This window comes from Protomyctophum bolini (assembly GCF_963924005.1).
Source record: "Protomyctophum bolini genome assembly, chromosome: 19".
NCBI classification, from domain to species: Eukaryota; Metazoa; Chordata; class Actinopteri; order Myctophiformes; family Myctophidae; genus Protomyctophum; species Protomyctophum bolini.
The window spans coordinates 17,286,664-17,302,069 of NC_137880.1; the positions used below are offsets into that span (position 1 = coordinate 17,286,664).

At 40.2% G+C, this 15,406-nt stretch overlaps 1 protein-coding gene across 1 annotated transcript; it reads left to right on the forward strand.

The window, feature by feature from the left end:
* The first annotated feature begins 134 nt into the window (after window positions 1-134).
* On the forward strand, window positions 135-12,432 carry frk (fyn-related Src family tyrosine kinase). The gene is made up of 8 exons (XM_080790753.1): window positions 135-1,114; window positions 3,956-4,077; window positions 4,716-4,879; window positions 5,488-5,656; window positions 6,047-6,205; window positions 8,979-9,160; window positions 11,087-11,252; window positions 11,600-12,432. The coding sequence occupies exons 1-8, from the start codon at window positions 669-671 to the stop codon at window positions 11,806-11,808; spliced, it is 1,617 nt and encodes a 538-aa protein (XP_080646879.1). The 5' UTR covers window positions 135-668; the 3' UTR covers window positions 11,809-12,432.
* Window positions 12,433-15,406: the final 2,974 nt, after the last annotated feature.

Genomic DNA, 15,406 nt, shown 5'->3' on the forward strand with positions numbered 1-15,406 from the left:
ACCGTACGGGACCACGTAGAAGCGCAACATGAATGTGGTGCGCAGCGCGGCACATTTCTCCATTTTTACGCCCACTTCAGAATAACATCGGTAAACTAAGAGTTCAGACAGAACACAGGAGAATAGAGATTTCAACAAGTAACAACTGAAACAAAATAGAAAATACTCTCTGACACTGGGCGTGAATGTTGGCTACTTATACTTTGTTATTTACCGGTGCCTTTCTTTGTGTATATATACACAGGCCTAGCAGTGCACATTATTGCCAGTATTTGTTTTATTAAATTGTCAAATCTAAGCCGTATATTTGACAGTCGCGAAAGCAGGGCTCCTGGAGTGTCCCTCACCAGAGTCACCACACCACAGTATTCATGATATGCATGAGCCAGTCTGGGTGGAGTGGAGGTTCTTTCGACAACAGGTGAAGAAGGAGGCAAGGAGCACACGTACAGAGCAGGCAGCAGGTGCAGGTGATTGACCAATGGAGCGCTGAACTATAAACCTGTCCGCGTTCAACCGACGAGCTGGAGGGCAATAAATCCCGTCTTCTGACTATCTTTTATGACCTGGGAAGTATTTCTTTGCCTCTGACTCAACTTATTGGTCCAAAGACCACAGCCGTTGACAGGGCAGACTGGACAGCACAGCAACCACGGTAAACTAGTATCATGGATCATAAAGGCGGCCCTGATCGCTTCAGAGTGATTTCCACCATGGAGATTCGAGAACAGTGCGATTTGTGTTGCACGCGTTTTTTAAGTTGTTTCAAGAAGCCAAAGCCCGAAGGCACTGATAGTGACGGTGGGAAGAAAAAACACATCGAGGTGGTGATTGTAAATCCTCATGCTGCAACAACGGACCCCAAACCCGGCCGCATCTCTTCACCGAAACTCCCGGGGCTGGACAACGTGAAATGTGTTTACATTGCTCTGTATGACTACACCGCTCGAACCGAGGAGGACTTGAGCTTTAATGCCGGGGATAAACTGGAAGCTCTGGACAAAAGTAATGGGGACTGGTGGTATGCGAAAGCACTCACCGGAATTTCTGCCTCGAAGAAAGGTTATATTCCTGCCAATTATGTGGCCCCCGTGGAGAGTATTGACGCCGAGCCGTAAGTATAGGCCTACACTAGACTAGCGCACTGTATGGCCCTTATATTGTTGCCCCCCCCCCCCCCGGCCCCACTGTTGCTTGAAAATAATTAATATTATGTATTTGAGATACAGGCAATAATTAAGATTACCAACGACAGGACATTTTTGTATGAATTAGAATTATAAAACATTTTGGTGGCACTGCTGTTAATTTCTTTCCTATGCAAAATATATTATTGCATTGACAAAGACATAGCCTAAGTAAGTGTCTTAACTTTTAGACTCTGTAATGGTCAACATTCATGTTTCAAATGTATGGGTTGTGAGTACATTTTGGCCTATTTATATCCATACTGACCTATTTTTTCCCCCCAAACATTCCTTTAAATCAATTGTTTTGTTTGTTGATCCTGTGGGAGTGCCACTTGTCATACCTGAGTTGTCAGTGTTGGGTTAAAGTGGTTAATCATTGTCTATGACTATGTCCAGGAAGTATAGCTACAGTAGCATAGGCTAGGTTAATAATTCTGGTATACCGTTGCGTTCAGATCATCAACCAAGCATTAATATGCTTCAGATGGCATTTAATGGGTAACCACATCTAGCTAGCATCAAATTGCTAGATGTGGATAGACAAACTGGTTGTTCAAGGTGGCTGTACTTGTACCACTAAACAGAGAGGGTGACATAATCATAGCAGGCCTACATCACCATGGCCACAAACATGCTGCTGAATGGGTTTCTTGTGAGAAGTTCAGTTCTCAGTGTGTTTTGTGAAAGGGTTTTAATTATGCATATCTTCCATTTATAAACTTAAGTAATTGTTACAGAAATGTATTTTATTACTAGTCCTTACCCGTTGTGAGATATTGCCCCCCCCCCCATAAATATCTTTAATTGCCGTTCATTTTAACTTGTATAATATATTTGTGTGTTTTTTTTTAATGAATATAAAAAGAGTATTCGTACAAATGCATGGTAGGGAAATATGTTCATGGCAAGGACCACAACATTTGCCCACAGACCCCCATTTGAAAAGTGTGAAGGCCCCCCAGTTTGACATGCACCACAGAAACTATGGACAGTTGCAGAGATACTCCCAAATGTATATTGTGAGTCGCACAGATTAAGTTATAGGTGCATTTGCGTCCAAAATGTGCACAATTCTGATCTGGCTTGAGAAAACTCGGTGTCCCCTATGGCTGAAAATGGAATTGCTTTGGGCTCTCCGTTGATTAAACCACCCACGACATGTGAATGAAATTTGGGGTGGATTGGATTGATTGGATTTGTGTCATTTTTTTGTAAAACGGGCCCCTCCCACTATCTTTAGACGCCGATTACAGCCGAACGATAGGGACTATGAAAATGCCGGCTGTGGCGTTTTCATCGGATAGGTCCAGAGATCATGTGTACCGATCTTTGTGAGATTTGCACAAAAGCTGTAGGTAGAAGAGCAAAAAGTGTGTTTTGAAGAACACTGATGCAAATGGAAGTGGCCTATATGGGGAGACATGGTCATGACCCAAGGAATCCAGCCAGGGAAAGTGAAATTTTGCAGTTGATTATGGGAACATTTCTTTATAATGGTGACTCAACCAGGCAATCCGGCATGGTTTCCTTTGATTCTAACTCACTTTTATGTGGAACTTCTTGACATCAGACCAGTAACTGACGACATCGACATAATTTGTCACCAGATCATTTACTGCATTGTTTCTCAACTTGTGGTCAATACAATAAATTCAAATATGAATCTTCACTTTCCTACATTACTAAATGCATGGTCAGGGACCACAAGCAACACCTTCACGGACCACCAGTGGTCCACGGACCACCTGTTGAAAACCCATGATATAACCAACTACATTACCTCTAGACACGAAAGAGAATTTCAGGAGGAGAGTAAACTCGATTTGTGCAGGCATGTTATGTATGGATTATTTTTATCCCAGTTATACCCAAAAAGAAAGTCATGTCAAATAATAGCCAATAGCCATGGACAGTCATGTTCCAGCCAGGGCTAGTCAAATACTGGAATCATGTTAAATAAGTTCAACAAATAGAGCCTACTGTTGTAAAGTACATGCCTGGCTGGAAGGCTGGCATGCCATGGCATTTTCATCAAGCATATAAGAAACTTCATTCCAGCTGTAAGCTAGTTCTTCCTGTTCTTTTCATATGTTGTAGGAAACAATTCCACAGTTTCTTTCATCCACTTACAGTACCTGATTAGCGTGTTTTGTGACAAGGTAGAGAGTGCTTTGAGTCATCATGAATGAATGACCAGTCTGATGATCTTAATCACTGATTAACCTTAACAGAGTCTGATCAGACTGTTTTTGTTCTAGAGAGTCCTGTGTTTTAATCCTTTAAAACCCAAAAATAAATGCATTTCAAGGCACAATGTTTCTCTGTAGAATATTTGTTTTTTTAAGCCTTTTTATTATACATTATACCGGCTATGTTCACTGAGCATAGATTCTCTTTTTCAGCAAAGCCCTGTTTCACACTCCCACAGATGCATGCATTCACACCTGGGAGCTTCCCAGTACAACCACACAGTCTTAGTCTTTCACAAATTCACATTGAGCAGCTCCACTGAGGCAATTTTGGGTCAAGTGCCTTGATCAAGGGCACTTCAATGGCAGAAAATGTTTTTTCTTCTGACAGTTTTCAGTTTTCATTCAGAACAATATTTTCATACTCAAGGCAGACTTATAGATCACAAAATAGCTATTCATAACGAAGTATGTCCAAGAGGGGGCTTCATCTATACTTACTATATGGTCGCTAAAGCGATTATAGTCAAATGATGACCATGTGGTATATTTATCTGCTTCCTTTGTGATTTGCAGATGGTATTTTGCTGACACAAAGAGACTCGATGCAGAGAAGCTGTTGTTAGCTGGAGAGAACAAGCATGGAGCCTTTCTCATCAGAAACTGTGAAAGTCAGAAAGGGGACCTCTCTCTCTCAGGTAATAAAACAAGCTGTGCCATGTTAGGTGACATCTTTCCCCTTCTTCTCTGAAACCATGCAATCAACCTCGTGGACTTTAGCATCAACAATAAAAAACGAAGTCATGTTATGTAGCACATCGCCCATTTCTGTGCCAAGTTCCTGATGAAGGCTTAAAGCAGGAACTGGATACACTAAACACATGTTTCCTCATTACATTCCTAGAACAATCCCAGCTTTGCTCAAGCGAACCTGACTGAAAGTGATTGATCATTCAAGGTCAACGACTTAAGCATGCTCCAATAAAAGCAGCATAACTTTATCTTGGTCTGGATCAATCTCTTCGTTCACCGTGTCAGAGGTCCTTGGTGTAATTCATACATTAAACCCAGTGAACCCTGCTCATTTGAGTTAATTAAGCAGCTAATAACCCCATGTTACATCAGTGATAATAATAATGAATGTTATTTGTATTTTGCACTTTTCATTCACAGGGAAGTGTTTTAGATGTACTGTATATTATTTATCAAATTTAATAAACACTTATTGTCTTAGATGTACGTCTGTACTGTATATGATTGATCAAATTGAATAAACTTATTAAAATAAAATGTAATAATAGCCAGCTACAGTAACCTTCTGCATGTTCTCTTTTAGTGTTGGATAGAGGGAAGGTGAAGCACTACAAACTCAGAAAAACTGAGACTGGCAGTTATTTTGTGTCCAAGAATAAAAGCTTTGAAACACTGCGGGAGTTTGTGGACCACTACACCAGGCAGGAGGATGGGCTTTGTGTGCGTCTGACCGAACCATGCAAAAAGGTGAAACATTGATTCTGTATGCATAATGGACTAAAAGCTATGAATGGTTTCCTCAGTTGGGTTGTCAATTTGTATGCTGGTGGTAGAGGAACAACACAAAAGTATGTATTGCATATGATATAATTATTCTCTATACCTGTACTTTCATCTAATTTTAACTTACAATATAATTGTAGTTCATAAAATAATACTGCTTTTAACCACTTGAACCCTATACACTTCATTGACCTGAGTCTCCCATCAGCCTAGGTACTAGGCCCATTCCTTTTCCCCCTCTGCACCAAATCTCTTTGCAGAAAATGGCTGATCTACAAACTCAAAATGTGTCACAACACAGCGTGTTGAGCTTGTAGATGTCCTATGTTCACTCCAGAATAGGGACACTATGGTTCTTTATCATTGATTTAAAAAATAAAATCAGACGCGTGTGTGTGGTGTATGTGTGTGTGAGAGACAGAGACTTGGTGGTGAACTAACGCTAATTCCGTGCTTGGACAGACACAGGGACACACATTGCTGTCTCTATAGGAGTGGTTGCACCACAAAAAAAAACGGTATTAGCTGGAAAAGTTGATTTGATTTAATCTCTTGTGACCGGCTCTTTGTAGATCGAGGCCCCACAGACTCATGGTCTGTCCTACAATACAGTAGACCATTGGGAGATTGAGCGGAATTCCATCAGACTGTTGAAGAAGCTGGGAGCGGGTCAGTTTGGAGAAGTCTACGAAGGCCTGTGGAATGACACCACAGCAGTGGCAGTGAAGACACTCAAACCTGGTAAATACAACTTGTTTTGCAGATTTGGAACACTATTATAAAACATGGTTTACATGTAATATAGTACTGAATAAAAGAAATATCCAGTAATGGCTATTCCTCCTCATAGAACAGAAAAAGTTCAATATTAACTAACAATGTGCAGTAATGGCCAACAGAAACTTGTGGGAAACCATAAACTATGTCCTTATTACAGTTCAAAGGGACATGGTCTCTTGGCTCATCAATGAATAGCCTGTTAAGAGTTTTGTGTTAGAGTATTCTAATTTAATTCTCAGTTAATTGTCTGCAGTGCTAATGCAGCAGAGAAGCCCAATGGGGTTCTTTAATGACTTCAACTAATGTGATTGAATACTGATTTATAAAACTATTAACTGACACTCTTCCCAGGTACCATGGATGCTCAGGACTTCCTCAGGGAGGCCCAGATCATGAAGAAGCTGCGTCACCCCAAGTTGATCCAGCTGTACGCCGTGTGCACCGTGGAGGAACCCATCTACATCATCACAGAGCTCATGAGTAATGGCAGCCTGCTGGACTACCTCCAGAGTAAGCCATCATTTTAAGGTTCAATTTGCTGAGGGGATGGGGGATCCATGCTGCTGCTTTTGATATCGTGTCCGATCCTGTGTCTAGGTGAGACGTGACCTTTGACACAATCAATCGAAGAGCGGGGAGAAAAAATACAACCACCCCAATTGTATAAGTTAAAGTTATATTAAAAGTTATACTGTACTCAGATTGGACAACATTTTATTTTATTAATTTACCGTATGGTGGACTAAATAAGTCTTTTTCATGATCCCATAGCGCCAGGAACGTCTCTTTTACATGTTTTTGAGCTTTGTATTAATTCATAATCAGCACACCAATAAAGTGGGGCTCCCGGGCGCTAGGCAACACTCGGCTCAGTGTGTTTTGCCCTCCCAAAGATGGCGGCCTGCACACAATGCTGGGGACACTGACCTTTTATAGCCGTTTTTCTCTGAATTACGGCTCAGATTGAGCGTCGATGTTGGCGGCTCAATACTTAATCCCAGTTACTGCGCAGTTAAAATATGAATGCTTCTTAATTTTAAGACTCTTAAATAGATGCTGATCACATTTTAATTAACTTTAGCCGATTGTCGCTAACTCTTTTTTGGGGACCGGAAACGGTCTTGTTTTCCAAGTGAAATAGAACAAGAGTCTATGGTGGCGGTCAGTCAGCAATTTAGTTTAATCAATCTCTCTTTGATCTGCAAAATTGCTGGTCAGACTGGTTCTTGCCATATGAGGATCCGAGTCCTCTGCAGCTATTGTTCAGATTTTAGACATCAGGGAAGTTGATGTTTATGGTATATGGGATGTTTAATTTTTCCTTTGTTTTTATCCATGCAAATGTTTTAATCCATTAGAAACAAAAGTAGGGAAGCAAAAGCACCTTTTTTTTTCAAATTAATAATTCTGATTCAGTTTAAAGTGAAATGGCAGATCAAAGTCTGAGTCAGTAAGCGATCTTACTGATGTCTTCCTACTCGTTTGCAGAATGTGTCTGCTTCTGACTGATAAAGAGAAGGAGGGATTTTCTAGAGTCAGCTTACTTTTATCTCATATCCTCGGGATGGTACACTATGACAGGTTGAAACCTAGTCATGGAAAAGTCAGAGTGCTTACAACATCTCTCTTTCACAACAGATTAGTCAGACTCGCTCAACAAAATGCCATCTCGTGTCTGTTTGCGTTTTCGTGTTTGTTTGTGAACGTGTATGCATCCTTGTTTTTCTGCATTCTTGAGGACTGATGTCCCAAGTTTATGGTTTTGGTTAGAAGTATTAGTATATCGTAAGGCTAAGTTAGTGCGTGCATGCATGACTTGCATGTGCACCAGTGTGTGCGTATACTGTACACCTGGCGCTGGGTGGGTGGGCTGGAAACGGACAGAGAGCAGCACCTCAAATGATAGCACTGTCCTCCTGATTGTTAGCGTTTGTATAGGGTCGATTATAAGGTGTTCCAGTTCAAGATTCATAGACAACATAATAACATGCATCACTGACCAAAGAATACTCCTCCTCACACCTATAACATAAGAGATCCAGGCAAAGCAGGTGAAGTTCCCCATAGATATTCTCTCATGCAGAATCAGTGGTCAAAATGGTTATAATAAATGTTCATGCTCAAAGTATCACTTTTACTTCATTAGGGGTACAACAATACAAAAATAGCTGATTTGCTTGACAATGAATGGAGAATTTACGTCATATGTAGACGAGCAAATCCACTTTTCTAAATGCGGTGCAACTGTTTTAATTCAGCATATATATATACACACACACACACAAACTGTTAAAAAATATATTCAATGTATGTGTGTATCATGGTTAAAAGATAATAACATAAGTTGACAAATTAATTTATGATGAAGTATTGGATGATGTGCGATGATGAGAGCACCACTCACTTCACAGTTCACACAGGTGTGATTTTCTTTTTACCATTAATCTGTTGGATTCACCTCCCATGAGTAATGGCGTTGCGGCAGTATGACAGATGTTGTGTCACTACCAGTCAGACGGATGGTCAGTCTGAGGAGCGCTCATTTTCAATTGATGTCTGTAGCCTTGAGTTTGCTTAGTGCTGTATGCCCTCTGGCTCATGACAAGGACTTGGTCAACGTCACGCAGAGGCTAGCCTTTAACATGTGCAGAGTACAGACAGGGTGACAAATTAAAGGAAATGCCTGAATAATTGAGTGGAGAATCGTAAGAAATGCAGATGCTTCCATACTGGTGGAACAGGATGAACTCTCTCAGGTGACTTGAGAGAATGTCAATGCGACAACTACATGAGGGATGTTATAGTCTGGTTGCAGTGCATAAACCCTTCATTACAAAGACTAATGCACATTTGATCGTTCAGTGGCCCAATTAAACCCTAGGCACTGGTCTACGAGATGTGGGGGGGAAATGTGATATGGTCACATGAGTCATCCTTTACATGGGGGGGAAAAGGTGATATGGTCAGATAAGTCATCCTTCAACATTATTGGTCAGATATGAGTCATCCTTCACCATATTCTTCACAAGTGGGTGAGTGCAATAGAATGGTCCATTCTATACTGTGCTGTTATGGTGCAGAGTCATTTTACTGTCACCAGATGTCAACCCAAATGGACCCCTATGGGAGGTTTTGGACCCCCCCCACATGATTGGGGGAGGATAACCACTACTTTAGAGAATTGGAAAAAACAATTTACATTGTTTTTTCCTTTTAATTTGTCAGTCATCTGTGTACATTATATTGTACAATAATCATGTTAATTCTCTCCCTGTCTCTGCAGAGGACCAGGGTGCCAAGCTGGGTGTGGCTGATCAGATTGAGATAGCTGCTCAGGTGGCAGCCGGCATGGCCTTCCTAGAGCTCCAGAACTACATCCACAGAGACCTGGCAGCCAGGAATGTGCTGGTGGGAGACAACAACGTCTGCAAAGTGGCTGACTTCGGCCTTGCCAGGGTTTTCATGGTGAGTTTTCTTTTTTTTTTTTAATTTGTTTTGCGGCTTTTATACTTTATTTATTTATTTATTTATAGGATGTAGTCTTGACTGGAGATGGGGAGTGACATGCAGCAAATGTCGTCATGGGTTTATATTTTGCAGCCTAGATGCCTGGACCGGTACGCCAGCGGCGTATGGGTGCCAGAGCCACAGCGCTCCGCATAGCGGACACGGGCAGCTTTCGCTGGCCGGTGCTTTAGAACAGGGCTGGGAACAGACAGGACGGCCGCAGCATATTTCTAAACAAACTATTCATTGTATTCGATCAATAGATCAAAGACTACGTGCAAAACTGCAAATTATTCAATACTGAACAACTATGTGATGTAGTAATTAATAGTCCTGCATGGGTCACCTGTGATTATTATTTCAAAATACAAACCAGACATGCCCCGCACGTCAAATTATGGACCCGTTGTCTGCCCTGTTACCCGTTCGTATCACCGCTCGCTATCTTTGACTATAAGTTACATAAGTGCCGTTGTTTGGGTGGAAACCATGCGCTTTTATTATCACAATAAAATGTTACCCACCCGCGTTTAGTTCAGTACTGTCTGTCCCTGTGAACTTATAAAAGTATATGCGGGTAATGCGGGTACCTGTTGCAGGAGACTCACCAGAACGCAAAAAAGACAAACGCCTGCTCTGTTGGTGTAAATAAGAGATTTCAATTTGATAGGGTATATTTTATATACACACATTTAAAAGAAATAAAGGAGCATCGGAAAGGGTTCATCCTGTCTCCTTTACTCACCACTGTCACCAGCCATGAAGAATCTGTGCATGTGCATGTTCGCTGTATCCGCTCTGCCTGCTCTGTTGGAGTAATGAAGAGATTTCGATGGGACACATTACTGTATATATGTTTTATATACACAGATTTACAAATAAAATCGTGTCAAATCCTGTCTCCCTTACTCGGGTTCATGTTACAACCCGGTATCCTAGTCACACACATGACATGGTCATTTGTTCTTGTTTTGTTTGTTTTACCAAAACTCCTTACAGTAGTTAACCATATGACCCTAGCGTTCCTATTCTGGGGTGAAGTTTTGGCAAAAACGTCGGATCTATAAGCTCACAAGGCATTGCAACTCCTTTTGAGAATGTAGATCAGCTATGTTTACAGAAGAGCGTGGAGGGAAAACGTAGGGGACCTAGTATAGACCCCTGGGGTACACCAGTCAACAAAGTAGCCTACTACTACTGTATGTAGGCTATGTAGTGCATCACTTCAACCTATCTTCATATAATTGGTAATAAAATAGCCAAAAAGAAATCTACTCATTCTGTGTCTGTGGGAAGTTCAGAAACGTGTCCACCAGTGACATCATCGATGGGGAATCCAAGCTAATAGAATTATATTCCTGAAAAGTTGGCAATGCGAAAATGGAAGTCATTGTTTCATTTTTTTTTTCTTGTTTAAAAATAAATCTGCCTACGATGTCGTCACTGGGTGACTGGTTTCTGTCCACAGCCCTCCTGTGATACATGGAGCGAGTAGAGAAAGATTGTGGTAATTTATCATGAACCATACCATTAGTGAGGACCAATTATATGAAGATAGGTTAAAAAGTTGTGAAGTGGTCCTTTTAAGTAGTTGCATATTATATAATAATAAAATAATATTTTTGAATATCAACAATGTATATAGGGTTTAAAGCTACACTACGTAAATGCTTTACTGAATAAAAGCTTTTATTTGCTCTTTTACTGAGGCATTTAGATCTGTGGTCTGGCAGGACCTTTACTGGTTATCAGACTCCGATCAGTGGTAAACATTCCAGCACTTGCGTTGGGAGACCCGGGATCGAATCCACAAATATTGCAGTTTTATGCCATTAAAGAAGTAAATATCCATAAATATTTGACTTGTTTTGTGGGGGGGGTTAGATGGAGAGTGACAATGTGTATGAAGCCAGAGAAGGAACCAAATTCCCTGTGAAGTGGACTGCTCCGGAGGCCTTCCTGGACAGCAAGTTCTCCATCAAATCTGATGTGTGGTCCTTTGGTATCTTGCTGTATGAGATTGTGACTTTTGGCAAGATGCCGTATCCAAGTAAGAGCTTTGTAATCAATCACCTTTTATGTTAAATAGATTTAAGTATTAATCATATTTTGTAAGTGGAATGTGGATTTATTTTTTACATAAATTTAAATGTGCACTTTTATGAATTTACCAAATAAAAACCTTTGTCATTTTAGATTTTTGTTGACTATTCAAAAATAGCAGATCTACAAGCTCTACTTGTGCTGCGCGGCGAGCGTGGCAAGCTTGTACATCTGCTATTTTCTTTGTATCTTGAAATTGTGAGAACTACTGATTTTAGAAGGCATTAGTAGAATCAGTCTCATGTCTTAATGGATTAAGTTATCATGTTGCAATTGTTCTTCTTCTCCATCCAGACATGACCAACCAGCAGGTGGTGCAGAGGTTGCCAGGGGGCTACAGGATGCCCTGTCCCCCTCACTGCCCCAAAGTCATGTATGAGATCATGATGGACTGCTGGAAGGCGAACGAGCAGGACAGACCCACGTTTGAGACACTCCAGTGGAAGTTAGAGGACTTCTTTGACATGGACGTGACATCCTATGATGATGCCAACCGTTACTAGTGGAAAACAAACCGAACAGACTCTCGCGTATGAAAAACAATGGGCAGTTGAAACCACACACTCTCTCTCTACCATGCGACATGAACAACGCCATGGAAAAATCAATCGATCATCATTGATGATTTCTATCTCCAGTAATGCAGCTTACAGTGATTCAAGCTGCATACATGCCTTTCATTTGCCACATTGCCACTGTACCTGATCGAATATAGTCAAAAAAATGATCCTATTGTGTAAATTATTTGCCATTGTAGGGGAGCATACTGTATGACTAGCGGGAGGCATTCAACATGGCAACAGTTATTTGCAACAGCTCTTCTGCTTTTGTTTGCCAACTTAAATGCACTTTGAATCAGATGACAGAGAGTGAAAAGTCTATTGCTCTCGAATAGACGTCTCTCTCCGAGGGCTTCTTGTAGCCTTGCCGCCTGGACTCTTACCGTAACAGCTTGCTCTCAGGTGAGCTGGAATGCTGCTGTCTTATCTAATCCTGATGAACAGGTTCTGCGTGCGTGCGCTCTGCATAGTGAGCATACTTTCCACTGGTGGCCCGCCAGGCTTTCATCAGGGAAGGCACCTGTGAGTCATGTTCATTTACGGCCTCTGTGTGTGTGTGTGTGTGCGCGTGTGTGCGTGTGTGTGTGTGTGTGTGTGTGTGTGTGTGTGCGAGCACGGGTGACCGACCACTGTCTGAATTACAATTTTTCATTGAGATCAAATCATAGGAGTCTCTGCATTCTAAACTAGAACTAAATAATGTGCATTGGCCTTTATCTGCAGTCATACTTGTAGCTGGACTTCTCCATCAGACATGTTGCTCAAGTGGAATAAGCTTGTTGCTCTCCTGGTCTTCCACATGTAATGTAGTGTAACCGTTTTTATGACCTTGTTAACCTATGGAAAAGCATTGTGGCTACACGACAATAGGTACTCAATGAGAATCACCCTTAGATGCTTTTTAGATGGGTGTAACAACACAATGTATTTACACAGTAAAAGCCTCAGTGTTGGTGTACAAATGTTACCAAATAGACCTGCAAGTGTACATTTGATTACATTTGTACACTGAGTTAAGCGAATACAAGATTTTATTATGTACCTGTTTTTGGGTCTACTCTCTTTACCTAGTGTTGTTCCACCCATAGTATTATGACGATTATCATTGATTACAGAATAACATTAAGTATGCTACTTGACATAACAAGTGACGCCCAATTTATACTTTGTCATTTGATCGTGTCATGCCAATCTACAAGCTGTGGTTTGATGACTGAATGTTAAGAGAATTGGTTGATGGTGATCTGAGCCTACAGTATGTTCATCTGGATCTCTCAAAGTGTTTGTCTATGATCTTATGCCAAGTTTAGATCAGCTAAATATGATTTTATGGAGGAACCTTTAACCTAATGTAACACATAAGGAAAAGTTGCAGAACATTATTCCACCTAATTTCTTTAATGTTGTTAAATAATTTTGTGTAATGTTTTTTTTTTTAATGTTGTGAACAAAATCTTATTAATTGTACAATGTAGCCATTATTTGGTATTTTGAAGTGTTCGTGTAAGCTCATACAGTTTGATTGTTTTAACAAGGATTACATTTTATCTTTGATGTACAAACGATTAAATGAATTTATGTTTAGTATGATTTTATGATCTATCATGTTGTGTGTGTGTTCGTTCGTGCATTTCTATTTTACCTTGGAATGGGTCAAGGAATTCCCAAAAGGCCATAGCAAACCTGTATGCTTTTTTAAATTAGATTAAAATGTCACTTCCCAAAGTGGCCACATAGTGGTGCTGATACACTCCTGCTTAAACTCATGTCACACTGTTGCACCCTTGTGGTCTCAAGATGGCAAACACATTTAATCTTCCTTAAATTCAACAAGTAATCTATGACAGTTTTAACCATAACCTTTTATGCTGGCAGGACTGTAATTTGTGAATGACAACAGAGCCCATGCTGAAATCCCTGCCAGTTTGCATTGCTTTTATATAAATAGTACTTAAGTACTATCACTTTGTCAAACAAGGCTGTGTATTATTTAATTTCCTTTAACCCATTTAGACATGAGAACGATTCTACAAAATGTCTTCTAAATCATGACAGTTTTCTGAAAAATCCTATGTTTCTATGTCAGTGGTTATCAAACATTTTCATGTCAAGGAACCCCAAAAATTATATGTAATTGGCCACCGACCCCATCTGAAAATATGTTGTTCCAGGGACCCCCGGCCCAGAAGCATAGATTTGAGTTAAAAACGTAATATGGCAGACGCTCACTATTCTGTGATGCAGGTTATTGGCAGACACTCCCTAAGCAGGCTTCACGCGCGGGCTTTAAAGGGTTTTGTCCCCCCCCCACACACACACACACACACACACACCCCTTCTCTAAACTGACGAGTGTTTGTGTTTGTCTGACTCAAACTCCTTCGTGTTTGTTAGTAAAACAGTGAAATAAATAACAAGTTAAAACGTACCAACTTCCACCTCATGGAAGTTGAGGAGTGTTGTCAGGGAGTGCCCAGAGACATGACGGTGACAGCAGGAGGAGAAGTTTAATTATCGTTTATTAATTCATCGAGTCCATTCCCCAAGAGACCAGGTGCGTTAGCTTACCTAGCTACTACCTACAGTTAATTAGCTGCTTTAGCATTCATGGTTAATAGAGGTGAATTGTTTGTTTGTGTGTAATGTCATGTCACTAATTATATTTACAAAAAGTAAAATTAAAGAACTAGTCAGGATATAAAGCATTGTTTGTGCAGTGCTGTGCCTGTGAAGTGAATAATATTGTTTGTTTGCTGTTAGGCAGAAATATCATATCCCCCATTTAGGCCTGAAATTTAAAAAAAAATATTTTTTTCTGAAAAACCTCATGTTTCTATATCATTGGTTCTCAATATTTCATGTCAAGGACCCCAAAAATGATATGTAATATGCCACCGACCCCCAATGAAAATATATTGTTCCAGGGACCCCCCAGAAGCAAATATTTGAACTGAAACTCTGAAAGAATATATATTCAAAGATTTGAGGCAAACTTTCACTATTTTTTTCAAAAATAGCAGACTTACAAGTTCATAGCGCGCTATGAGCTTGTAGATCTGCTATTTTTCAATAGCTAAAGTATAGCATAATGTTTAAAACACCAAAAGGGGTTCCCGCCCCAAAATGGCTTAATGCCCTATACTTCTTCATACAAGACTGTCACACTAAAGTATGAGAATAGGCATTTATACAAGCTATGTGCAAATGTTTTTTTTTAAATACTAAAATAACAATAACTGAACAAGTATTTCAACTATAATTATTATTATAAGTCAATGTCAAACAATTTACAGTAATAAAACCATAAAATGTAAAAAATATATACTCTACTATATTCATGTAAAGTGTCCTTGTTTTTTTAAGGTGCTATATAAATTCAGGTTATTGTTATTTATGATTTATGAACCCCTAATGGCTCCTGATGTGCAGGTTGGTGCCTTGCATGGTTTCCGCCACCATCTGTGTATGAATGCATGTGTGAATGGGTGAATGTAATGCACAATCTATGTAAGGCGCCTTGGATAAAGGCGCTATATAAATG